The sequence below is a fragment of the Chanodichthys erythropterus genome, chromosome 12 (assembly GCF_024489055.1).
Source record: "Chanodichthys erythropterus isolate Z2021 chromosome 12, ASM2448905v1, whole genome shotgun sequence".
NCBI lineage: Eukaryota > Metazoa > Chordata > Actinopteri > Cypriniformes > Xenocyprididae > Chanodichthys > Chanodichthys erythropterus.
The window spans coordinates 60,110,324-60,136,915 of NC_090232.1; the positions used below are offsets into that span (position 1 = coordinate 60,110,324).

General features: G+C 37.4%; 2 protein-coding genes and 1 long non-coding RNA gene across 4 annotated transcripts in view; 1 reads left to right on the forward strand and 2 right to left on the reverse strand.

Annotated features, from left to right (window-relative positions):
- timmdc1 (translocase of inner mitochondrial membrane domain containing 1) overlaps positions 1-6,744 on the reverse strand; it is a 119,029-nt gene extending 112,285 nt beyond the window's left edge. The window contains exon 1 of the mRNA XM_067404537.1: positions 6,678-6,744. Coding sequence (XP_067260638.1) covers positions 6,678-6,709 — 32 coding nt within the window. The 5' untranslated portion in view covers positions 6,710-6,744. The remainder of the gene's footprint in view (positions 1-6,677) is intronic.
- A 1,431-nt stretch (positions 6,745-8,175) lies between these two features.
- poglut1 (protein O-glucosyltransferase 1) overlaps positions 8,176-26,592 on the reverse strand; it is a 39,266-nt gene continuing 20,849 nt past the window's right edge. Inside the window, exons 5-11 of one of the 2 annotated variants that reach the window (XM_067404535.1) lie at positions 13,398-13,519; positions 13,187-13,246; positions 13,009-13,108; positions 12,394-12,452; positions 12,116-12,283; positions 8,743-8,799; positions 8,176-8,566 (exon numbers count right to left, since the gene is read on the reverse strand). In XM_067404535.1, the coding sequence (XP_067260636.1) occupies positions 8,410-8,566; positions 8,743-8,799; positions 12,116-12,283; positions 12,394-12,452; positions 13,009-13,108; positions 13,187-13,246; positions 13,398-13,519 (723 nt within the window). In that variant the 3' untranslated portion in view covers positions 8,176-8,409. Of the gene's footprint in view, positions 8,583-8,742; positions 8,800-12,115; positions 12,284-12,393; positions 12,453-13,008; positions 13,109-13,186; positions 13,247-13,397; positions 13,520-26,592 lie in introns of both variants that reach the window. The other variant, XM_067404536.1, reaches the window with a different exon arrangement.
- On the forward strand, positions 15,501-19,869 carry LOC137033027 (uncharacterized). The gene is made up of 4 exons (XR_010896793.1): positions 15,501-15,930; positions 16,238-16,272; positions 16,997-17,118; positions 19,636-19,869. It is a non-coding gene; the product is annotated as an uncharacterized lncRNA (long non-coding RNA).

Sequence of the window (26,592 nt, forward strand, 5' to 3'; positions counted from 1 at the left end):
ATGTCATTTTATTCCCTGGCTTATGCCGATTCCGACAATGTATCATTTGCCATTTTCCTTAAATGTACCTGTCTGCCATATTGAAGTAAATGAAAAACAGTTTTTTCGCTGCTACTCCTACAAATTTTGGTCAATTTTGTCCAAAATCAGCTCAGATGATCTTTGGACCGAGCCGCACAGAAATGACTGAATGGATTTTTGATATTCACTACCATTTCCGAGATATTCATCTCTGAATGTGACCTTGCTTGTGTTTGTTGTCTTATGCTAGTTAGCTTAGCACAGTAATTGCTTAGCATGCTAAACTATTGCTATTCTTTCTAATGTGGTCTTCAGTCAACAGGTTAACCAAAACTTAGTTGGCATTAAATAACTTTGCATACTAATATGGTTAACATGCTATGAAGCTTTTTTTTTTTTTGTGAACTCTTTCTCACACTGAAACCTCTGCTTAGCATACTGATGAACTTGCATGGCTGATTAGCTCAATGTGTTACGCCACGGATCCCGAATGCTCTGCATCGTGGGTTCGAAACTCAGTGTGACACATGCCCAGACCGCATGAGGTACTGTGGCAGGAAAAGATGCAGAACTTGTGTCTGTTCTAGGCATTCTGCCTAAAACTGGTCTAATCTGAAGCTATCACATGCAATTCCTTTATGTCCAAATTCGTAGTTATTCTTCTTCCCCCTGTATGGTATTCAATGAACCATAAGAAGGAAAATTATCAAATTTGGCATGCTTGTAGTGATAGTAATTAAAAGTAATTTGACCAACTTTGGAGTATCTAGGACTAAGTCTATAGCGCCACCACCAGTTCAAATATTCACTTTTGTAAAGGTTATAACTTTTGAACCCTTTGTTCCAGAAAAATGAATGTCAATACAACTGATTCCTCTCTTCATACTGATCACATTCAATATCTTACATTAAGTCTCCACCCAGTACAGTAGTGGCCATTTTGAAAAGTACAGTATTCCGTTTTTTCGCTACTCCTCCTTCAAAATTTGTCCAATTTTGTCCAAACTTTGATCAAGTGATCTTTGGTCTGAGCCGCACAGAAATGACTGAACAGATTTTTTTTATTCATCTTTGTTCAAAAGTTATGATGTCACGAAGTTAACAAGGTTGACCCAAAATTGCTATAGAGGCTGTATCTCGGCCAAACTTTGAGCAATCAAAACTAAAATTGGTACACTTGATCAAGACCATGATCTGAGGTTCCATGCCAAATTTGGGAACAGAGCCACCTACAGGTCATGAGATCTGAAAAATGGCTATTTTGGCCAATAACTTTTGAACACTTTATTAGAAAATCAAGATCTTGGTGTCTATGGATTCCCTGTGCCATGCCGAATCCGAGGATATCGAATTCGTCAACATCGGATGAACCACGTGTCCGCCATTTTGAATTTTGTCATAAATTGCAATAACTTTTAAACAATTTGACATATCATCACAAAATTTGGTACATATGACCATCAGAGTGTCCTGAAGGTACATGAGAAGTTTCAGCACAGCGCCACCTAGTGTTCCACAGATATAATGATTTTTGCAAAATTGCTTATAACTTTTGAAAACATTATCCAAAATTTGTCTGCTTTATGTCATTTTATTCCCTGGCTTATGCCGATTCCGACAATGTGTCATTTGTCATTTTCCTTAAATGTACCTGTCTGCCATATTGAATTAAATCAAAAACAGTTTTTTCGCTACTCCTCCCACAAATTTTGGTCAATTTTGTCCAAAATCAGCTCAGATGATCTTTGGACCGAGCCGCACAGAAATGACTGAATGGATTTTTGATATTCACTACCATTCCCAAGATATTCATCTCTGAATGTGACCTTGCTTGTGTTTGTTGTCTTATGCTAGTTAGCTTAGCACAGTAATTGCTTAGCATGCTAAACTATTGCTATTCTTTCTAATGTGGTCTTCAGTCAACAGGTTAACCAAAACTTAGTTGGCATTAAATAACTTTGCATACTAATATGGTTAACATGCTATGAAGCTTTTTTTTGTGAACTCTTTCTCACACTGAAACCTCTGCTTAGCATACTGATGAACTTGCATGGCTGATTAGCTCAATGTGTTACGCCACGGATCCCGAATGCTCTGCATCGTGGGTTCGAAACTCAGTGTGACACATGCCCAGACCGCATGAGGTACTGTGGCAGGAAAAGATGCAGAACTTGTGTCTGTTCTAGGCATTCTGCCTAAAACTGGTCTAATCTGAAGCTATCACATGCAATTCCTTTATGTCCAAATTCGTAGTTATTCTTCTTCCCCCTGTATGGTAATCAATGAACCATAAGAAGGAAAATTATCAAATTTGGCATGCTTGTAGTGATAGTAATTAAAAGTAATTTGACCAACTTTGGAGTATCTAGGACTAAGTCTATAGCGCCACCACCAGTTCAAATATTCACTTTTGTAAAGGTTATAACTTTTGAACCCTTTGTTCCAGAAAAATGAATGTCAATACAACTGATTCCTCTCTTCATACTGATCACATTCAATATCTTACATTAAGACTCCACCCAGTACAGTAGTGGCCATTTTGAAAAGTACAGTATTCCATTTTTTCACTACTCCTCCTACAATTTTTGTCCAATTTTGTCCAAAATCAGCTCAGGTGATCTTTGGACCGAGCCGCACAGAAATGACTGAATGGATTTTTGATATTCGCTACCATTCCCAAGATATTCATCTCTGAATGTGACCTTGCTTGTGTTTGTTGTCTTATGCTAGTTAGCTTAGCATGCTAATTGCTTAGCATGCTAACCAGTTGTCATTCACTTTAATGTGGCTCTTCAGCTATCAAGTTAACCATGAGCTTCATTAGCATTAAGTTAGCTTAGCATGCTAATATGGTTAACATGCTAAGTAATGCTTTTTTGTAAATTCTTTCTTACACTAAAAGTTCTCTTCCACAGATTGTTGAATGTGCATCCTCAAGTAGCTCAATGTGTAAAGCCAGTTACCTGATGAGCTCTGCACCCCAAGATAGTGGGTTCGAATCCCAGATGGAGCGGTTTTATGAAATAGTGTGTTTTGATTCCTTTACTGCCTCTTGGATTAGAAATAAATGCTTTTTGTTTCATGCTGTGTTCATTTTCATCTAAGCTTATGTACATAAGTTCGGAGTTCATTTTTGCCCGTAATTCTGAACCAGCTGTTTCATGTTTGTTCATTTTCTGCTGTTTTTCCTCTTCCTGCTCTGTATTGCGCTACAGCATGATGAGCTGCAGAATGATCTAAAGTAGTTATTAAATATAACATTCAGTGCAGTTTTATAAAAATTCTTCATTTTGAGTTCATTTTCACATGAACTAATCAACTTCGGCAGGTGTGCCAACATTCACCTGCACAGTGGCGCAATGAGTTGAGAAATGGACATTGGACCCGGAGGTTGTGGGTTCGAATCCCGTGTGGGGCGCCTTTATACAATTGTGTGTAATGAGTCATTTTGATACCTTTTTTATCCAAATAAGCATTGTACTAATCTTTATTCCTCTTGAATGAGATACAAGTGTTTTTAGTTCATTCCGTGTTCATTCTCTGAACTTCTATTAATTTTCATTTCCACCTGTCCTTCTGAACGAGCTGTTTAGCATGTACATTCAATTTCTGCTGTTTTTGCTCTTCCTGCTCCGTATTGCGCTACTGCCCCTTCTGGGGCTTGGCCCCGAATTGCTGCTTGCAGCTATATTTTAAATATGTTTTTAGTACATTCATGGATCTTGAGAGAGGAAATGTCATTGCTGGCTATGCAGGCCTCACTGAGCCATTGGATTTCAACAAAAATATCTTAATTTGTGTTCCGAAGATTAATGAAGGTCTTACGGGTGTGGTATGGCATGAAGGTCAGTAATAAATGACAGAATTTTCATTTTTGGGTGAACTAACCCTTTAACGCATGAACGACCCCACAACATTTCACAAAAGGAAAGATTATCAACAGCTGGAGGGCCAGGTCTTCAGGTATAGAAATGAATTATGAATTAAATGATTTATGAATTAAATATATATGACATTATTTCATATCATCATGAGAAAGGACATGAAAATGATGCTGTTATCAGTATGAGTATCATGACAAGACATATAGTTACAGAAGGTGTATTGGTCATGCAGTTGTCTAACTAAATGACACTGCCATGATATGTATTTTTGTGTATGAAGCATGCCCAATAGTTAGATATAATGCAGCCATTCTGTATTTTAACGGCAGAAGCAACAGAGAAAAGTTTCTGCATCACAGAGGAATAAAGGGCCTGATACCGGAATAAGTGCTCGTGACTTCTTAATTATGAGTTGGAGGTTTGGGAAGAGTGCATTGAGATCTCTACCCTTTCAAAGGAGAAAAGTTATGCCAGATGTAAGTTACATTCGAAGACACGCCACAATGCACTCAAACCATCAGTAAACCATAGTAAAAAGACAATAATAATGAGTCATTCTACGAAACGGGTGCCATTTGGGTCCGCAACGTTTGATCAAGGCACAAAAAATGTCCCAAAGTCTGTTTCCAAGGTCATTAATTTGTGTTCTTTTTAACATGATATATGATAAAATGCTTTTTTTTGCTACTATTTTTAATTAATTTTCATTATTATATAGCCAATTTCACATGTCCGTGTTAACCAACATGACACTTGTATCTAAAGTATCACCAAATAAGTTATATATTTTTTTCAAACATATACTATTTTCAGGATTATATGTGTCCCCGTTTACACAAGATATACTTATTCACAATAAACCTTAATTTTTTTGTAAATATTTTATGATTTGTGCACGTCCCTCAGTTTGACTTACCACCCCATCACACTAGTTTTATTTATAAATAATGCTCTGTTCCTTTAAATTACATCACAAAGCCTAAGTGACATCATTTGAGCCTTATAGCCACCAAGAACAAAAGAAGGCAACTATGTACATTTTTTTTTTACATTGTTTATTTGTTGCTTTTTCATGTTAGGCAGGGCCCGTCAAGCTTAACCTTACCACCCCGTCACGCAAAATAGATAGGGAAAACTGTTTATTCATTTTTTTTACATTATTAATACAAAGAATAGCTTTCCTGTAGCTCAGTGGTTAGAGCATGGCACTAGCAGTGCCAAGGTCATGGGTTCGATCCCAGGGATTGCACATACTCAGATACAAATGTGTAGTATTGGATAAAAGCGTCTGCCAAATGCATAAATGTAAATGTAAATGTAAAGACAATTATATTTCAGATTGAATACATGTATGCTAGGTGAGAAACTTGACCACATGGGAGATTTGCAGACATTTTGTGATGAAATTTACCACCCCCTCACGTTTTTGTGACGGGGTGGTAAATTTCATCACAAAATGTCCCTCGATAAAAAAAAAAAATCACGTTCGTGGGGGTACAACTTTTTCTTTTTGGCAAGGTTCCCATGGTAAAATGTGCATTCCAGGGGCTACATAGCATGTTTTTTGGGCTCACTTCAAGCCGTGGACATGAAAAACAACCCCCGGCAACAGTGTAAAAGTAGCCTAGCCCAATTTTGCAGGAAAAATGCAGACTTGGCAACACTGTTTCGTTCATTAATTCACTCATTCACTCACTCACTATATCACTCACACACTTTTTACTCAATTTGAATGTCTCCCCTCCCCCAGTTTTTAAAGTTTAAAACCAGCAGATCATATAGAGAAACACTTTGTCCATACCACCCCGTCACAGGGTGATTTTGTTAAAAGTTTATGGAAAGAAAATGAAATAGTACATAAATTAATGTTGAATTATGTTCTTGTTGTGTGGACTGATCAGATAAATGTAACTTTATCTGTTTTTTTTTTTTTTTTCAGTGAATTTAATTATTTCAGTACAAACAATGAGGCCATTGAGGTCAAATTCATATTTCAAGATTAAAAATCTAAGAATAAAAAAAAATAAAAAAAATAAATTACAGACTTTCTATTGATGGTTTCCAAAAAAAGGGGACATTTTACTATTAGGAAAACATTAGATTTTTAAAATCTATTTCTTCTTTTACTACTCCTATGGCATACTGTCCGTGACGGGGTGGTACAGGAATGGCTGTCTTGCCTAAATAAAAAGGATAATATTAATAAAGATTTTGTGCCTGAGGTGGGAAAATGTGTTTTTTGGAGGATTAACATATCTTTCAAGTTGTATGTTTGTTAAAAAAAAAAAAAAAAAAAAAAGTTTGCTCAATGAAAATTTTGAAAAGTGCAAAGTTGAAATGGCACCCGTTTCGTAGAATGACTCTAATGCTTTTTATTTGGAGGTAGGCAACAAGTCAATGAGTAGAATTCAACATTCTAAACAAGAGCAGAAAGGCATGTTTAAAATAGACAATTTATAATGCGTCGGCAGAGCAACACGTTTTCGCCGATTAATATTGTTAATTCGCGTTCGCCTGGACGTGGAATATTGATTAATAATGATTGTCCGCGATGGTCAGCGCAATGTGAATGCTTTAAACAAGTACCAAGTTATATTCCACATTCTAAACAAGCTCTAAGTAGAATTCTAGTCGTACGCACTCCTCCAGAGTTGACTTCCTGACTCTACATCAGCAAAAGGTAGCATGACCATAAATTTACTTGAGCAACGCGCAGCATAAATTAATCCAGTTCTAAACTAGCTACCACAAAAGCCAACGTGTCTCACTCACCTTCTTTCATTCAGTGCTCCTTCAGCGACCATTATAATGTCAACATGACATGTTCACTGTCTTCCTTACGCAATGATCCGGTTGCTCCATCTAGCGGTGGAGGACCCAACTTAAATAATGCATTTATACCAGTCTATGATTTATACCTATGATTTATGCGAAATAAAACGTTTGCCCCGTTTTGCTCGAACAAAAGTTCTTTCGAATGTCTTTTTATTCAGGGGTTACCTAAATGTTTAAAAACCTAAATATTTAATGTAAAATTATGTTCTAAATGCACCACTTGTGTCAATGAATCTGAAGAAACTTAACTCAATAGTTAACGGGTGTTCCTTTGTATGGTCTATTTATTTATTTATTTTTATTTATACATTTTATTTATATATTTATTTTCCCACCATGGTTTAAAAAAAAAAAAAAAAAAAAAAAACAGTTTGACTTTTGGTCTGCTCCACACTAGATCTGGGTATTATACAAAAATGACTGTGAAAACAACTTCAATACAGGCAGATAATTATCTACAGGAATACTCGAGCATATTCAACACCTCAGTATCAGTTTGACTATATTTTGGAAAACTGTTTTACATTCAAATGTTTCTCTAGTAACACTTAAGTGTTGAATCAGATTATCATCATCAATACTCCTAATACTGGTTGTACTGAGGCTTTGCTGGTATTGTTGATTTGATAGTGACATAAAAGACATGGTATATTCCTATAAAGAATTATTAGAATACTTGTTAATCCAAAAATACTAATAGTCTGGACCCAGAGATTCCATTTCACTGCAAAAAAAATAAATAAAAAATACTGCACTGGAACAAAGTAATCTATTGACATTGTTTTATGTATCAAATGTAATGAAAATGTTCTTATGTTACAGGATGTTTCGAACTGGCTCCAGTTTTGACTTTTTAAATAACTGGTCCTTCATGCTACCTCTAAAAATGATGGTAGGCGATTCTTACCACTGTTAACATTATCTAAAGTAACCCCTTAAATCTGCAATGGAAAAATTTCTACAAACTAACAAAACATGTGACAGAAGAGTCGCTGTTGAGTTACTTTGATTATGAGGGAAGAAAAGTGTACAATACTGAAACAACCACAACAACTTCCACTAAGGCCATGATGAAAGAGTTAATTTTTAAGAAACTTCTTTTAGCAGGCTGCTATATGTTATACTGTTGTTTCACAATAAATTATTTTTTACAGTGTTGTAGCTTTACAGGCTTCACTACATACCTCAAACTGACTGCTGAATGCTATGAAAAATGTCTATTTCAGCTATTTCAGATGTGTAATATTGCTGACATCCAGAGAATAAGGGTCTGGACAGGCCTAATAATAATAAAATAATAATTATATATATATATATATATATATATATATATATATATATATATATATATATATATATATATATATATATATATATATATATATATATATATATATATATATAAAATATATATATATTTTTTATTATGGTATATGGTAGCTTAAAGAACATGTAATTGATTTTAAAACCTTCCTTGAGTCTTAACCTTTAGAGCAATATAGATAGTCTGAGACATTTGGCAAAATTCACCAGATTAACTAACACAGAGCTGCCTTTAAACACTCTTTTCAGCTATTAGGACCAGTTTAAAGAGCAATTGTGATGTTCAAAAGAATGAATAGCAAGAATAAAGGCAAAGAAAAGAAGAATGATCTGCCCATTCTTCAAGTCAGAGTTCAGATCGGCTGGCTCCGTGGATGATCTGATTGTAGTTTGATTTTCTCTTAGGTTTGTATTTGAGCAGCTTGCTGAAGTCAGTGAGCAATCTCTCCCAGTAACAAGACACATCCTCCATACGGAGATGTTCCAGAATAAAGGTCTGGCCCCTAAAGAAATACAGAGCTATAAATATGAGTACAAGTATTAGCACAATGTTTTAAAGAGATAGGTCAGACAATAATGAAAATTCTGTCATAATTTACTAAGAAAGAATCATATATATATATATATATATATATATATATATAATACAATTTATTTGGAACAACATGATTAAAATTACCTGACAGCAATTTCTTCTGCCACAGCATCATTTTCTTTCACAAACTGAAGCAGCTCTCTAACAAACAAACAAACAAACAAACAATTAATAAACTAATAAATAAACAAATTCAGTTGTCTCATTTTTATATGAGTAAAGAGGCAGTTCTCTGCTAGCTTTCAATTACATTTCTATGAAAATATATTTCACTCAATTCACTTGTTTGATGATAATAAAATTTCTTCAAAAGGTCTGGAAGAATATGAGTGAATAAACAATGACAACATTTTCAGATTAAGATACTATACACAGATTACATGTATTCCCTAATTGTAGACTTTTGACATTTTCCAAAATTGGCACTTTGACTCATTGTTTGTGGTCATATCATTTGATACAAAAATATGTGCATAACATACTTTAAGAAATGCAAAACAGTTTGAGCATTAATTTAGACTGGAACCATTTGGGCTTGGTCTGCTCACATGTATATTTCACTTTAAGACAGTTTTTTTATTTTCTATAAAGTAAAACCTTGTGGTTGTTTGGATTTTATCGAAGAACTTTGTAGACCAACTACGTAAAGCCCAGTGTGCTGAAATGAGACTTTGTATTTGTGTGTAATACTGTTATTTTCAGTACCAAATGAATGGATCTTGTTTTTGTTCATTTGTAATTTGTAATTAGTGAAAAGTCATTGCATTTTGTTGTAGAAAAATTAGCATTTTGGGTGAACAATTTCTAAGTTTATTCTGCAAAAACAACAAATTTCACTTCCGTCAGCTAATAGAATTAAATGGGACCTATTATGCAAACTTCATTTTTACACGGTGTTACATGTTACAGGGGTCAACAGTGTGTACATAACCACCCTATAATGATTAAAAAATATAAATATATTCCTTTTTTTAAATCCCCATAAAATCTCAAAAGTCTCATAGAGACTAATTTTCTGAGCAATGTGATGTCACATTGTACAGGCCCCATCCACAACTGCTGCCAGACTCTGCCGTATTAGCATAATTTCCACCCTGAGCGAGTTGTACACTGTCTGCCATTGTCTCGATGCCGGAGCAGCTGTACTGACAAGAATGTTTGGTAAGCGATATAGGTGTTTTTTTGTTGAATGTAAGAGTGAACATTCCTTTACTCCCAACATCTGAGCAGCTGAAGACGCAGTGGATTAGTTTTATTTTTGAAGGGAATGCCGAATGCGCCACAGATCTAATATCCACATGGGATTTTTCTGTCCCAGCTGTTTATGTTCACAAACATAACAGACTGTGTTTATGTGGACTTTGTGTGTTGTCAAAACCAAGCAGATGTCTTGTTAGTATTTGGCTGCATTTCAGATGAATGCAGGAGCTGTGAATGAAGGAAGCACTATTCTGGATTGGGGGCAGGGAGCAGCAGCTCATTTGCATTTAAAAGGCACATGCATGTCTATTTTGCTTACACTCAGCAATGGGTTTTTACAACATGGTATAATAAAATGATCTGTGATGTACTTTAAGCTGAAACTTCACAGACACATGCTGGGGACCTCAGACTTAAATTACATCTTGTATAAAGGGGCATAATAGGTCCCCTTTAAAATCACGTCAGTGTAAACACTCTGAACATAAAATCACAATAGGGCACAAAGGGAAATTGTGTGTTAAAGGCAGGGTAGGTAAAAAATGTATAAAAAACTTTTTTTTCAAAATTTGTTTAAATATATATTATTTATATATTTATATTTTGTTTATATATATATATATATATATATATATATATATATAAATAATCAATACATAATTAAAATATAAGTACTCTGAAAAAGAAAGTATAAAAATCGAGTGTCTGTAGACCTCTCACGACTGTTTTAAAGACAGCTCATTATTTCCATTCAGTCCACCCCCTCCCTTCTGGGCTCCTTCCAAAGTCACGCCCCCAAAACGCATGAACGCGAGACTCCGACCACTGAGCTGGAAGACGCATTATTTACCTGAGACGAGCGGAGAGGAAGGAGCACAGTGCATGTAGTGACATCTTGTCAGAATCACATGTAATAAAAATAACTTTATAATTATGAAGATAAACAAACAAGATGTATTTTAGTACTCACCATCAAGCTAGCATATTGATATTGGTAAAGTTTAAAATATACATTTTTTGATTCGCTAACGAGCTAGTTATCTATAAGGTAAAGCTAAAAACAGGTTGCATGATACACATTTTTCCATTACCATCATTTACACGGTGATGAAGATGAATTTCGTGTAAGATTCATAACATATACGTTGTTCTACAGATAAACAGAGTAACATACACTCAAATATCAACTCACAACTGCATTGCAGACACAAAATAATAACACACACATACAACAAAGTGTGTACGACACACACAGATACAAGATAAAGACATAAGTAAACATAGGTAGACAATATAAAAACAAAAAGGCGAAAAAAACGTGCAGGTAAACTTACAGGTGAACATGGTAAAAGAGTTAGACAGAGGGTAAATATAGTTCTAAGAAAAGTTCCTAGATGCGGAGTAACGTTAGGCCTACTATCTGTTAAACATGTATTTAGTTATCTAAAGCAAAATTATGCACAATTCAACACTATAGCTATCATCTTGAGCTAGGCCTATAGATTATTTATAGTCTCTACAACGGCTCGCTGAGTAATGTTATGTTAGCTATATTACGCAGCTACGTGTGCTAATGACACATGCTTCATGAAAAAATAAACAAAAAAATATGTATGATCAAAATACAAAAAGATAGATTTACCTGTCCAGCAGAAATAAAGCCATCAAGGAGTCACTTTTCAGCCCCTTGAGTTCCCTCAGTTCTCGCCATCGCTGGAAAGCCACGCCGATATTAACCTTTACCGTCTATGATATTAACTCGCGTTTTATTTCTTTGTTTATCCAAAGACTTTTTGTTCATTGCCTTTTCTTGTACTGTTACTGTATTCTTTTTTTTGCCCGGTTTGCCTTCACTAACTGCATAGGCCGGTACTGTGAATTTTGCTTGCTGTTTCTCTGCCCTTGTTTTGGTATTCCTAGGATCGCGTGCCTCTTGAATTCCCCAAATCAAACGTGCGCGCACAAGTGGGCAGGTCATGTGTGGCAAAATGGTGGTTGCCATGGTTGCGAGAGAGTGACAGTCGCCTAAGCCAATCCTGTGTTTCGTCCCGAATGGAAATAATGAGCTGTGTTTAATACAGATTAAACGGTCTAGAGTCACTCTTTTTTTATACTCTTTTTATCAGAGTACTTACATTTTAATTATGCATTGATATATATAGAAAGTTTAAACAAATTTGGAACAAAATTTCTCACCTACCCTGCCTTTAAGGAAAGGGTTGGATATCAGCTAGCCTGAGTAAAATGTTTAAGTTACCTGAGGTCAGACAAGTCCTGTTTGACAGGGATGTAGTGAACCCAGGGCTTGAGCTGAAAGTAGAAGAACTCAAGCCACTCCTCCCCAACGTGAAAAACCAGCGAGCCACACAAGAACAGATGCTTCAAACGGAAACTAGCAGCAACACCTCTGAAGTTAAAGAGGTACCTGAGAAATATTGAGAAATCTTCAACAAAATACTTTAAATGCTAGTTCACTGACAGATATCTGGTTCAGTGCTACAGCTCTTGCAAAAGTAGAAATGAGGCTGTTCTTACTTGTATTCACAGTGTTCAACTAGGGGAATTTCCTTTGCTGGGGATCTACCCAGAGTGTCCTATAATAAAAAAAAATAATAATAATAATAAAAAAAAACAGTAGTTTTGAAATGACAAGTCTGTAAAGTCTAGAGCAGAAATATATTTTGATTTTACTGAGGATATTAAAGAACTTCGAGCTTAGTCTAGATTAGTGTTTCCCAAGTCTGTCTTTGTAGGCCCCTGTGCACTGCTTGTTGCAAAATCCTATTGAATTTTATGGGTTGGCATGAAATGAAAAATCTATTTTCTAAATGAACTGTAATCAATCTTATGGTGAACAATTTATCCAAAATTACATAACGTCTGTTTGTTGATTTTTCTAATAATTTTGTTCTCTTAAACCCATCCCTGCCAAATTCACGTTCATCTGCCTCCACTTTGGAGTAAAAATGCCCACATCTCAAAATCCGTCCATCAACCAATAAACAGAAGTCTCCGCACTGTTTTTTTTTTTTTTTTTCACAATCTTGAAGAAAAGATCTCTCGCTACTTACATTTCATCACAACTTTAACCTAATTCTACATAATCTAGATTATTTCTACACGCCTTGTGTGCTAAAAGAGTAAACAAACCTTCTCTGACTTCCAGGCCTGATTCTTGGTGTACTCTGCATCCACAAGGTCAGGGGCTTCTCTTGAGAGAAGGATCAGAGGGTCCCTCTCTGAACTGGTCCTACAAACATAGGAAAAACTGATCAGCTTTTGCTGAAAACAACTCTACATTGAACTGTATGCTGGAGACACAACAGACCTAGAGCCTCTAAAGAATCCTTTTGGGCTTTTCTTCTTCCAGGGCCATCGTGCAGCTGATCTGAAGAATGTAAAGTAAAAATTAGAATACATCTAATTGCCTTAAATTGACTATAATGGATTAATCTGGATGAGACATTAATCTGGATTTGTATATTATACTGAGATGTAGGATGAGAACAGGACTTTAAATATTCTAATTTGTTACCAACTTTTTCAGGTCATCCCTCATGAGATCCCATCGGCCCAGTCCAGTGGGGTAGATAGGCCATACAGCAGGACCTCCCTCCCAGAATGTCCATGCAGGGTACATGATGTCCTGGTAGTCTAGCGTCTAAACAGTGAGCAAAAGTATAACTATACTAATACACTTTAAATACAATTAGAGCCTGACTAATATAAATTTTTTGTTGTGGACGCCAGTAGGGTTGTGCGGGATACAAGTACTGGAAAATATTGGTATATATTATAATTCAAGTGGTTCAATATCATGATTTTTGTCATTTCGTTACTTGATACGCTGATGTTCCAAAATTCATCAATATGGGGCAGTGTACTACCCAAACTGAATGCGAAACAGGCAAATGTGACAAATGTGTGATCAGCCAGTGTTTCCTGAGCACTCTTAAAGGGTTAATTCACCCAAAAATGAAAATAATGTCATTTATTACTCACCCTCATGTCGTTCCACACGCGTAGGACCTTCGTTCATCTTCAGAACACAAATTAAGATATTTTTGATTAAATCCGATGGCTCAGCGAGGCATTCACAGCAATGACATTTCCTCTCTCAAGATCCGTAAAGGTAACATATTTGAAACAGCTCATGCGAGTTCAGTGGTTCTCCCTTAATATTATAAAGCGACGAGAATACTTTTTGTGCACCAAAAAAACAAAATAACGGCTTTTCAACAATATAGTGATGGGCTGATTTCAAACAATGCTTCGGAGCTTTGCGAATCGAATCAGTGACTCAGATCTCCTATCAAATGGCTAAACTGCTGAAATCACGTGACTTTGGCTCTCCGAGTCACTGATTCGATTCGCAAATCTCTGAAGCAGTGTTTTGAAATCAGCCCATCACTATATTGTTGAAAAGTCATTATTTTGGTTTTTTTTGGCTGCACAAAACGTACTCTCGTTGCTTCATAATATTAAGGTAGAACCACTGAACTCGCATGAACGGTTTCAAATATGTTTTTAGTACCTTTATGGATCTTGAGAGAGGAAATGTCATAGCTGTGAATGCAGGCCTCGCTGAGCCATCGGATTTAATAAAAAATATCTTAATTTATGTTCCAAAGATGAATGAAGGTCTTACGGGTGTATAACGACATGAGGGTGAGTAATAAATTACATTATTTTCATTTTTGGGTGAACTAACCCTTTAAGCCAGAGACGCACAGACGTAATTTTTTTGGCGTGTTCCATATAGTTATCTCTAGTCAGACGCCGTAGATTTCTTTCTTGGCAGATTCAGCATGTAGAATCGGCATTGTTCTTTGTTCATCGCATGTTCTTGTTCTTTGGCATCGGTTTGTTGTGTCCCAAACCTTAAAGGCAGAGACTTCTCAGCTCAAAGCCAGTGGGAGAGTAAATTACAGGCTGGGAGAGTCCCTTTGAAAAGTGTGCTTGCATGAAAATAAAGCCCAGCTCCACTCCATGGGTGGTTGAGAAGCAGAAGTCTGTGCTGGTTAAACACTCTCTGAATGAACCATGATCAGTCAATCATCCAGATCATTCAGCACGTGAACTCCACTCATTTTAACAGGGAGAGAGACACTTTTCATACATTCCATAAATGTACAAAGACTTTGCCCATTTGAAGGGACTGTGAAGTATGCTGTGCCCATGAAGCAACCTCAGAAACACTTGTGATGATCCGAATATAAAAGCCGGCATTCTCCAGACGCTCGTAAATAAACAGTCCTCCGGCCAACCTGCGAGAGGATCAACTTCTGCACGAACAGTCTCAGGGAGCGTTCTGATAGTGCACTTGTAATGCCGGAGGTATTTTAGAGCTTGCACGACAGTCAATATAAAAGTGGCATCCTGCAAAATAACTATCTTGCAGCCATTCTTATTGTTTCCAGAACTCTCTCTGGTGTCATGCCTCCATATATTCCGACAAGTGCTGCAGCACTTTGTGCTTTTTACATGGTATTCGCCACTCTAAGACGGTGGTTACTTATCGTATGAAAGAAAAGAGTTCTGATATAGAAGCACCCTCTGTATTCTGTCTTTCAGCTTTGTCACACCACACAGCGGAACAGTCATAGGAAAGACAACTAGTGATCTCAATGCCTACAAAAGGCAGGGAAACCGAGACTTTACCGTCGACCCATCTATTATGCTATGTGGCACTTTCCTCGTGTCGGGGATGGAAGGCGTTTTGGGCATGAGTCCTCTTCTTAGCTAGCTCAGGCTCTATGCAAGGGGCTAAGGCAGGGCTAGACAACAGTCACACACACTGTAAAATTTTTCCAGGATTTCACAAGATATAACTGTAATATTTCACAGTTAATTACATGATTACCACTTCACAGGCTTTAACTGTGATAATTCACAATATAATACCGTATTTAGACTTTTACTGTGAAAATAATGCAGGCGCGGGGCTTTTACAAGAAACTACTGTGAATGCCGTCTTTTTTGACTTTTTTGAGTGGCAACTGCGGCAGCGTCATCAGAGCGTCATCAGAGCTCTCTGATCTACGTGGTCCCATTCGGTGGATTCAGACAGCGGTAAGTGTTTAAATGTCAAACTTTATCAATTTGATGTTTTTTATATGATAGTGCATGTAATTTAAAAGTATGAACCAAATTAGCGTTAGTTGTAGGTTCTGTTGTCATGTTTTTGTAACTTAGCTGGAGCAGACTCGCGTCGACGTTTAAGCGCGCAAATTTGAATGAAAAGACGTTGGTTGTAGTGTTAATTATACCGTATTAAGTTAACTGAGATGTCTGATTAGATACACCGTCGAACATTTAACTTTAGCTTTACTTAAAGCTTATATTAGTTACTCTAACAGCGTTCTCTCTTTTACCACAGCTTCTACATTGACCGACGATACATAAAGTTATAAGGTAAGATGTGGCCTTAATGTGGGTATTATGACAGTTATTATCAACTAGATAAATTATGGTGTTTGTGGATTTGGGCAAAGGTGGATTAAATTAATCTAAAATTAGTAACTTTATAATTTTCTTCCCTGCTGTGTGTGTGAAACGGAGCAACCGTTGTCTTTCTGGTCAACAGAAAAATGAAGTGCGCATGTCCATGTATTTTTTTTTTTTTTTTTTATCTTGTCTCTGGAATTTTCCACTGCCAAAATAAATGTTTTGCGCGGCAGTTTTCCCGCTGTTAGACCAATGTGCACTTATCTGTGTTTTGCCAGTACATTAATGTTGATTATAACTAGACAGTCCAAAGTAATTGCAGTGATTTGTATCTGTAGGATATACGTTTGTAATTATTGTCTTTTAATCGTCATCTGGTAATGGTGTTTGTATATTCAACTTAAATACAAACCGTATAGTTTAGTTTCCAGTAGCCTACAGGGTGGTGATGTAGCTTTCTAGCTACACTACACACTGTTCATTTTAAAGTTAAAAACCCGAGTAGTCCTTAATAGATTCTATATTTTCACATTTATCTTTAACTAATGTGTATATATTGTTCATTACTTTTTATGTGGTTCAGTTATAGCATTGTAAAATGTGATTACATTAAGGTGATGACTGGGAACTGACACCTTTTTCATCACACTTGAATTAAACTAACAGGTTTCTTCTGTCTTTTTGTTTGTAGGTGCTTCTTGGGCATCAACCCAGAGACAGGCACAAAATCTAAGAGGCAGAGAGGTCACATGAACCAGCAAGTTTGCACTCTTATCAGGAAGCTCATTGACTTCGAATGGATGTCAATCTAATGTAAGCTGTGTTCCAATTTAAGAACGGACTAATGAAACACAGTATCTGTGTTAAAGGAACACGCTGACTTTTTGTGACTTTATCTTATTCCCCGTATCCCCCAGAATTCGATAAGTCTATACATACCCTTCTCATCTCCGTGCTTGCCGTAAATCTGTCTGAGGCACCCACCGCTAGCCTAGCTTAGCACAAAGACTGGAGGTAAACGGCTCCAGCTAGCATACTGCTCCCAATAAGTGACAAAATAACGCCAACATTTTCCTATTTACATGTTGTGATTTGTATAGTTACAGTGACTCTAACCATCTTCTAACCGTATACATACTGGGAACTATATTCTCAGAATATACTTGGGGAAGTAGCAGTGCTTCGCCTTCTGAGAATATAGTTCCCAGTATGTATACAGTTAGAAGATGGTTGTCTCATATGACCTTGTTATTTGTACACACTGTGACTATACAAATCACAACATGTAAATAGGAAAATGTTGGCGTTATTTTGTCACTTATTGAGAGCAGTATGCTAGCTGGAGCTGTTTACCTCCAGTCTTTGTGCTAAGCTAGGCTAGCGGTGGGTGCGTCAAGCAGAGGCACTCAAGGAGATGAGAAGGGTATGTATGGACTTATCTAACTCTGGGGGATACGGTGAATAAGCTAAAGTCCCAAAAAGTCGGCGTGTTCCTTTAAGCTAGATGTAGTTATGCAGTAAGAAGTTTACTGAAGCTATTAAAGGGTTAGTTCACCCAAAATTGAAAAATCTGTCATTAATTACATCCCCTCATGATGTTCCAAACACAAGAATTTTGTTCTACACAAATTAAGAAAATTTTAAGCAATCTGAGAGCTTTCTGATCCCACCTATAGACTACTATGTTATAACCATTTTCAAGTCCGAGAAAGGTAGTAAAACCATCGTTAAAATAATAATGACTACAGTGGTTCAACCTCAATGTTATGATGCGACGAGAATACTTTTTGTGCGCAATGCAATCACATGCATGATCGAGAACACATCACGTGAAACGCATCGGATACTGGCACAGAAAGGAAAAAAATTGTTGAATCAAGTCGGTATTCTATTTTGTGTTGTTTTGTTTCTGCGCAGTAAAAGTATTCTCGTCACTTCATAACATTAAGGTTTAACCACTGTATACATATGGACTATTTTAACAATCTTTCCTGGCCTTGAAAGTAAAATAATTGCTGTCCATGGAGGATACAGAAAGCTCTTGGATTTCTTAAAATATCTTAATTTGTGTTCCAAAGATTTTTGGGGTGAACTATCCCTTTAATGTGTTCTATAGTGTCTCCTGATTCAATGTAGAGTTTAGATAGACTGCAAAATAAATGTGTAAAATTAATTGTTTTTACGTTTATTTGAATTTAACATGCCTTGACGTCTAAAAAACGTCAAATTTACAGTACTTTACAATATTTTTAAGTGTAAATTTACATTACTTGCTACTGTGTTGATTTACTATGCAATTTAGCATGCAATTTTTACTTAAAGGGTTAGTTCACCCAAAAATGAAAATTCTGTCAGTAATTACTCACCCTCATGTTGTTCCAACCCCGTAAGACCTTCGTTCATCTTCGGAACACAAATTAAAATATTTTTGATTAAATCTGAGAGCTGTCTCACTCCTCCATAGGCTTCTAAGGGATTGAAACTTGCTGGCCCAGAAAATGTATTAAAGACATCATTAATATAGTCCAAGTGACTACAGTGGCTCAATCTTACGTTTACCAAGCAACGAGAATACTTTTTGTGCGCAAAACCCCCCAAAAATAACGACTTTATTCCACTATTCATTTTCTTCTCTCTGGGCCTCGGGTGAATTCATGTAGTATAACAGCGTAGCGCTTCTGTGTAATATGTCACATGCATCACACACATGACCAGCGTCGGCCAATAGTGAGCATACGTGTGACGTATAACACAGAAGCGCTACGCTGTTATACTACAAGAAAAAACTCAAGGCCCACAGAGAAGGAAATGAATTGTGGAATAAAGTTTTTTTTTTTTTTTTTTACGCACAAAGTATTCTCGTCGCTTTATAAACTTAAGATTGAGCTACTGGAGTCACTTGGACTATATTAAAGATATCTTTAATACATTTTTCTGGGCCAGCAAGTTTCAAACCCTTAGAAGCCGATGGAGGAGTGATCCAGCTCTCAGATTTCATAAAAAATATCTTAATTTGTGCTCTGTAATTACTGACAGAATTTTCATTTTTGGGTGAACTAACCTTTTAACCTCAATCATGTTACTTTCAGTCCTGTTACTCAAGTGAAAAATAATAGGATTGGGTAAAAGTAACAGGAGTGATAAGAGTCCTGGTTTGTTGATTTAATATTAATTAAGAGTACTATTCACATAATTTTTTTTAAATAGTTGAAATTACTTAAATTGTAGACATTTTAGGATTAGTGTTACAATGCGAGCACCATACTTACAGGGAGTCAGTCCACCACAGAGTAACTTAAACTTTTTGTCTTTCTTATCTTTTGTATATAGTGGATAGAACCCACACTATGCAGGTGCCAGCTGCGATGGAAGGAGCGAGACACCTGCGACCCTCTCTATTCCCACCTTTTTGTCTTTTCTTACATCTCTCTCCCTCACTCTCTCTTCTCTGTCTCCTCCTTTCTCTTTTGACACACACGTTCCTGTTACCCAGTGTCAATCCCTGTTGCCCAGTGTTTTATTCATGTAATTAAATTGTATTTTACTTCTAAAAAATAAAAGTTATGTCAGTTTTTATCAGTTTTGTTTGGTCCTTCATTTATGCTAAATCACAGTAATAGATAGACATTCACAGTTATGTACAATAATTCTACAGCTGCTTACTGCTAAATTACAGTAATACATAGACACCAACTGTAATTTCACAGTTAAATACATTAATTCTACAGCTGCTTACTGTTAAATTACAGTAATACATAGACACCAACTGTAATTTCACAGTTAAATACATTAATTCTACAGCAGCTTACCGCTAAATCACAGTAATGCGATGTCATAATTACTGTGAAGTCACAGTATACAGCTGTCATTTCACAATAATTTACTGTAAAAATGTTACAGTAACTTACTGTGAAAGTCATGCAATTATTAACCTGCAATTTATTGTAAATTTACAGTCAAATAATTAACAGTGCAGAGCACTGTGCAGAAAAAGAACACTGAAAACTTCAACATAGTAGGACCGGCGGCAGCACCAGTGTATACAGTGGCTAGTGTAAGCAACATTACATCCCTGAATGAAAAACAGTGGCACAGCCGGTGCTTATCATAGAAGATGATGAACCTCGGCAGCGCCGGCATACATTAGGTATAGTGGGAAGTAGTCATAATATATGATTACTTCCAGCTTAGCTACTGTTTGGACGCTCTCGCTTACTGCTCTGCGATTTGCTCTATTGTTTTTATATTTTATCTCCTAAATTTAACTAAAGATAACAGTGCTCAAAACAACAAAGCTTGGCACCAACGCTAAAACTAGAGACACTTGAAACTGGAAGATTACTACAAAAAAGTGGAATATTTATCTGACCTGCCACCCACTGACAGCAGCCATTCCAGATAAGGGAAAACACAGCTGCCTACATTCAAAAGGATAAGAAAGAAAATGCCTCTTCTGGTTGAAGAATCTACCTACTGCACAAACTGCCACAGACTTCTACAAAGGATTGCAGTTCTCAAAACAAAGCTAGGTTCAGGACTACCAAACTAGACGGAACACACATTAGAGCTTTCTCATGGACCCCCTCAGCATATAGCCGGTGAGTCCCATAAATCTAGTACTCCTCAACAGGCCGTACTGAGTGTAGAGAAACAAGCTGTAACTGATCAACACACTAATCAATGGCACAAACAGGGAGGGAGGCCCAAAGGCACTTAAGACATCAGATTGTGCCGCAGAAGCATCTTCCCACTACCCCAAACACTGGTTTCCTAGTACAACCTATACATCTTGAGCACAGATTTGAAGTATTAATGAATGTAGGTGAAGAATCCCTAGACATGATGAATGTAGGTGATGAATTCCCAAAAGTGACCGGACACAGATCGAATCAGCCAGGAGCTAACACTGATGCTAACTGGCGCTCAAGGTTGAACAGACAGCAGCACTCAGCTCAGAGTGCAGCCGAGTCCAGGACTCTGATAGTAACACTCAGTCCTACTGGCAGATGAAAAACAATTAAAAGGACAATTTATTTAAATACTTGTAGGTTGGGTTTACAAATGAAGACAAATGTGTGTGTGTGTGTAAGATTGTCCGTAAAAGTCTAGTGTTGTGTGTGTGTTATGGTTAGGCCTCACCGGTGAAGCATTTGAGTCTGGAAGCACAAAGAAGAACAGCGCTGTCCTGTGATGGAATCCCCAATGTTAATATAATCCATTGAATTCATTATAATCCAAAAGACGAGAAACAGGAGCCAGTCAAAGACAGCAAAAGGGTACAGTGTGATCGGTCGCTATAATCCAGATTGAGCACGATGAAGATTGCTCTTTTATAGGAGAGTTGCTCCTGCTGTATAGGAAGTATAAAATCAGCTGAACACTCGCGAGAGAAAACGGGAACAACAACACTCGATGGGGCAACAGAAACACAGCGGAAACTAGGGATGTCCAGATCCGATCATGTGGTTTCATACTTGATCGGAATCGGACGTTACCTCCCAATCAGGGCTCAGATATATATGTATATATATTCTTATTATTTTTAACACATCTATAGTTATGCGGTGGCACAGAGTTAGGCCTGTTTCACACTGCAAGCATAAGTGGCACGTGAGCAGTGCATATTTTTTCAGCGTGCATGTTAACCAACGGATGCATTCACACAGGCAGCAGGAGCAGCTCGAGCATCAGGCAGGAGCGTAGTGTAAGCAGCAGTGCCGCAATCGTCTCGGCACCGAGTCTATCCCTGTGTCTCAATCAGCTCCCTAGCTCCCTAGGTTGTGAATCAGTATATAATGAAAGTTAATATGGCTGATACCCTGATCAGTGCCCTGACTACTGAACTCGGGAGCGGATTGAGACACACGCTGAGCTGCTGACGCTCAATTAAAGTGAAAGCACACTTTTGATGGACATACAAAAAAAGTGTTCAAAATGCACAGAATAAGCATGTCTAATGTGTTTTAACAAGAAAATTAAGAATCAAAAATTAGTATTGGAGATTTACCCATTTAAACTTGTTTTTATTTATTCAGTTTGGGTTAAAGTATGGTGTATTATAAAAATCTAAAGTAAACTACCCAGAAAATATGATATATGTAAACAATATTTTAGTTATTACACAGACTGCAGCATACCCAAATCAAACCAAATATATTTGTTTTTATATTAGACTTTTTATATTTACTGTTGCACTAAAGTGAAGTGAAGAAGTTGTTGAATGTTAAAATAAGGTGAATTAAATAAAAAATAAGGAACATCCTGGATCTGTTTTTTCGCTCTTCTTTATTCTTTTTTATGTATTATAGAAGTATCGGATCGGGACTCGGTATCGGTAGATACTCAAAATCAAATGACTCCGACTCGAGGGCAAAAAAACCTGATCAGGACATCCCTAGCGGAAACAATTATACATAGACAGCTGACAATATATATATTACTTTCTGTTCCTTCAGGGAATATGCAGCTTGATCAGGTGAAGGTGGTCAGTGGACCAGGCATTCCAGTGGTCCCAGATTCTGCCATCCCAGCATTAGCTGGTGTCTTTCTGGTGGTTTCCTGTTGGATAGTATTGATGGCATAGCGGAATTCTGGTAGCAACTGGTCCCAGGTTTGATGTTGTTGACCAGCATAGGCATCAATCATGGTTTGGTTTATTCTTTTAGTTAAATTTGTCAATTTCTAAACACAACCTCATGCCTTGCATTGATCGCCCAGAATGCTGAAGGTGAACTGGGGACCCCTGTCAGACACCAGGTACTTTGGGACACCCCATCATGTTAATATCTCCTCCCAGAGGATTTTCACTAATTTCTGGGTCTTGACATCTCTAAGTGGGAACATTTCCACCCACTTGGTATAATAATCAACAATGACAAGGAGGTAAGTGTTCTGTTTTTTATTGGTGGGAAATGGACCCATCAGGTCATCCTTAAAGTGTGTCCAGGCTCAGTGATCTGTTACTCTGTAAAACTCCAGATGGTTTTGTATTGCTGGGTTTGCATTTCTGGCATACCTCACAGCCTTTGACATATCGCCAAACGTTCTTCCTGATGGAAGGCCACCATGCCACCTCTAGGCTTTTCAGCAGTGTTTTTAACGGTCCAAGATAGCCTCCTAAGGGATTGTCATGGTAATAATGCAGGAAGTCGGTTGTTAGAGACTGTGGTACCATGAGCTGATACTTTTCTCCCTTATTTCTTAAAGGAACTTTGCGGTACCACACTCCTTGGTGGTCTTCAAAGGCGATGGGCTGTTTGAATGAGCGAGGTTGGATGCCAGTTTGGAGGCGAGTGATGGTATTGTCCAAACATTGAGTTTGAGCAATTTCTTCCAGAGAGTGTGGCGAGCTAGACAAGTGGTGAGAAGATATGGAGAGACATGGGGCAGCATCAGAAGATGGCTCATATACCCAGGATAAAGCGTCAGGACCCATGTTGATTCAGCCATTTCTATGATTGACCTGAAAGTTGAATTGTTGCAGACAGAAGATCCAGCGATTTAGGCGTGAGGAGGTCTTGGGACAGCTGAAGGCCCAGGCGAGTGCAGCATGGTCAGTGAAGACATCAAACAACCTTCCCTCCAGGTAATGGCTCCACTTTTCAACAGCCCAAACCACCTCTAAAACATTATTTTTTAGAAGTGCTACCATACTTGTCTGCCCCTGTGAACGTCCGTGAAGCAATGTTGAGTGAGGATGGCACCCAGTCCTACATCACTTGCATCTGTGTGAACTTGGATGGCTCTGTTAAGGTCTGGTTGTATCAGTACTGGTGAGTTCTGTAATGCTTGTTTCAGTGCATCCATGCTAGCTTGACACTCTGGAGTCCACTCCCACTTAACTCCTTTCTTTTTGACGTGGTTCAATGGAGCAACGATGTCAGCGAAGTGGGGATTGAACTTATGTTACCACCCTGCCAAGCCCAGAAACTGTTGCAGAGCTTTGAGGTCTTTTAGTGGAGAGAACTCTGCAACGGCCTTGGTCTTCTCGCAGTCCTCTTTGAGACTATATGGCCGAGGAACTTAAGCTGTTGCTTAAAAAAAGTGGCATTTCTTCATGTTCAGTGTCAGCCTGGCTTGGGTAAGTTTATGAAGAACAGTATTAAGGTGATGGAATGTGTTTCTCTAATGTCTTTGAATAGATATTGATGTCGTTGATGTAGACGGAATTTTCCCCCTCAAGTCAGCCAGAATTCTCTCCATCAAATGCTGGAAGAAGACAGCGGCGTTCCCGAGCCCTTAAGGCATAGACATGAATTGAAATAGCCCCTTGGTGGTAATAAAAGCCATCTATTCTTTACTCGTTTCCTCCATCTTCACCTGTCAGTACCCGGACTGCAGATCCAATGAGCTAAACCAGGAGGTGCCTTCCAGGGATTCTAGGATGTCATGAATCAGTGGCATTGGGTAAGCGTCAGGTAGGGTCTTGCTGTTTAACTTTCTGCAATCCACAAAGAACCTGTATAAGCCATCAGGTTTGGGGACCAGGACCACAGGTGAAGACCAGATAATACTGATCTTTCCTACTATTGAAGCTAGGTCTGTCTCTGTTAAAAAGAGATGCTTAAATGAGATGACTGGTGTGCTGTTTATGAAGGCTATATCTTTAACACCAAGCATATCTCCAGACACTTTTTCTTCTTGATTCTTTTAACTCAAGAGTGTAATTGATGATATTGCTCCTGTAATAGTCAGGAAGAAGAGTGGCAGACAAAAAGCACCTTGGAGAAACTCAACAGCAGTGCAAAATGAAATGAAAAGACAATACAACCTGAAATCCACAATAACATCTATAACATCTATATGTTTTCAATGTGGAACTAGGCAAAGCTAGACAGACCTTGTTCTCAAATATTATAAACGGCAACTTAACACATGCACTCTTTTTGTGACTGTAGAGGGACTAACAACCCCCCCATTGTGGTCATTGTAAGGCTGTGTGTAAGGTCAACACCTTTTGTTGATGACTGCAGAAAGCAACAGCATGTTCTCAATAAAGAATCCTGCTGAAGATACAACCAAGTCTCCTGGTCTTTGCTTCTATATTTCCAACACTCCCTTGACACACTTCCCACATCTTTTTTTCAAAAGTGTTTTTCAAAAACTGTTTAGAAGCAGATCTCCTAGAAGTGGTAAATGCCTCACTTCTTTCTGCAGTGGTTAAGCCCTTCCTGAAAAAGAGCAATCTGGATAACACCATATTGAGCAACTATAGACCAATCTCAAATATTCCTTTCACAGGCAAGATCATTGAAAATGTCATTTTCAATCAGCTGAACAAATTGTTAAGCTTAAATGGATACTTCGACAACTTTCAATCTGGCTTCTGACTCCATCATAGTACAGAGACAGTGCTCATAAAGATAATAAATGATATTTGCTTAAAGCTGCAGTCTGTAAGTTTTGCCTCTTTGTAGCCATCTCTGTTTGAAACCTGCAAGTGCAGTTATTTGCAGAATTATCATTTTTACGTGGGTTGTGGATCGGCACGGCTCCTCAGTGTGGATGAATCTAATGTTTGCTGTCAGTCACCACATAGGTGATACTGTATTTCAGAATCACAGATTCTACATCTTAGAAGTAAGACCAAAATAAGAATTTCACCGGAAAATGTCATCTGAACAAGTAACATGTCTGTCACTTTTGTTCTGACCAACTGAGGAAAGAAAACAAATCTCGCTGCTAATGATGATTAAATCTAAAGATCGCTTTGCTCGGATCACACGAAACCATGCAAATTATTATTATTGTTATACTTTGTTCTCAAATTGTTAATGTTAACAATATCAGCATTACGTGACTGTGTATTTAGTGTGTATAAGCATTACCTGTAAATTTCAATTTCTGTAGCCACTCCACAGTCTGAAGTCTTTTGCTTTTGACTACGGGTGAATCTCCAGTTGTCACTAACGACTGTCATTTCGACCTTTCTGGATTACAATCCGCCATCAAAATGATAAGTTTAATTGTTCCAGCTGCTGTGAGAAATGCTATAAATGATCCGCTACAAGTAGCATCCTCCCATATAGCCTACTAGCTGGGACTCCTTTGTTCTGTTTACAGATGTGTTGTAACAACACAAAGACGAATGGCTGCATGATCGAATTTCCCACGGAAACCCACCAGTACTGATTTTATTATAAAACATTATTACAAGCTTACCGTTGTAATTCTGGCTAAGGTAAAGTGATAGTTTTGAACACTGGCTGGTTATGTACGTGCCCAAATTGATTTTGGATAATTTTTGATTTTTTAACCAAAAAAAAGTTACGGACAGCAGTTTTAAAT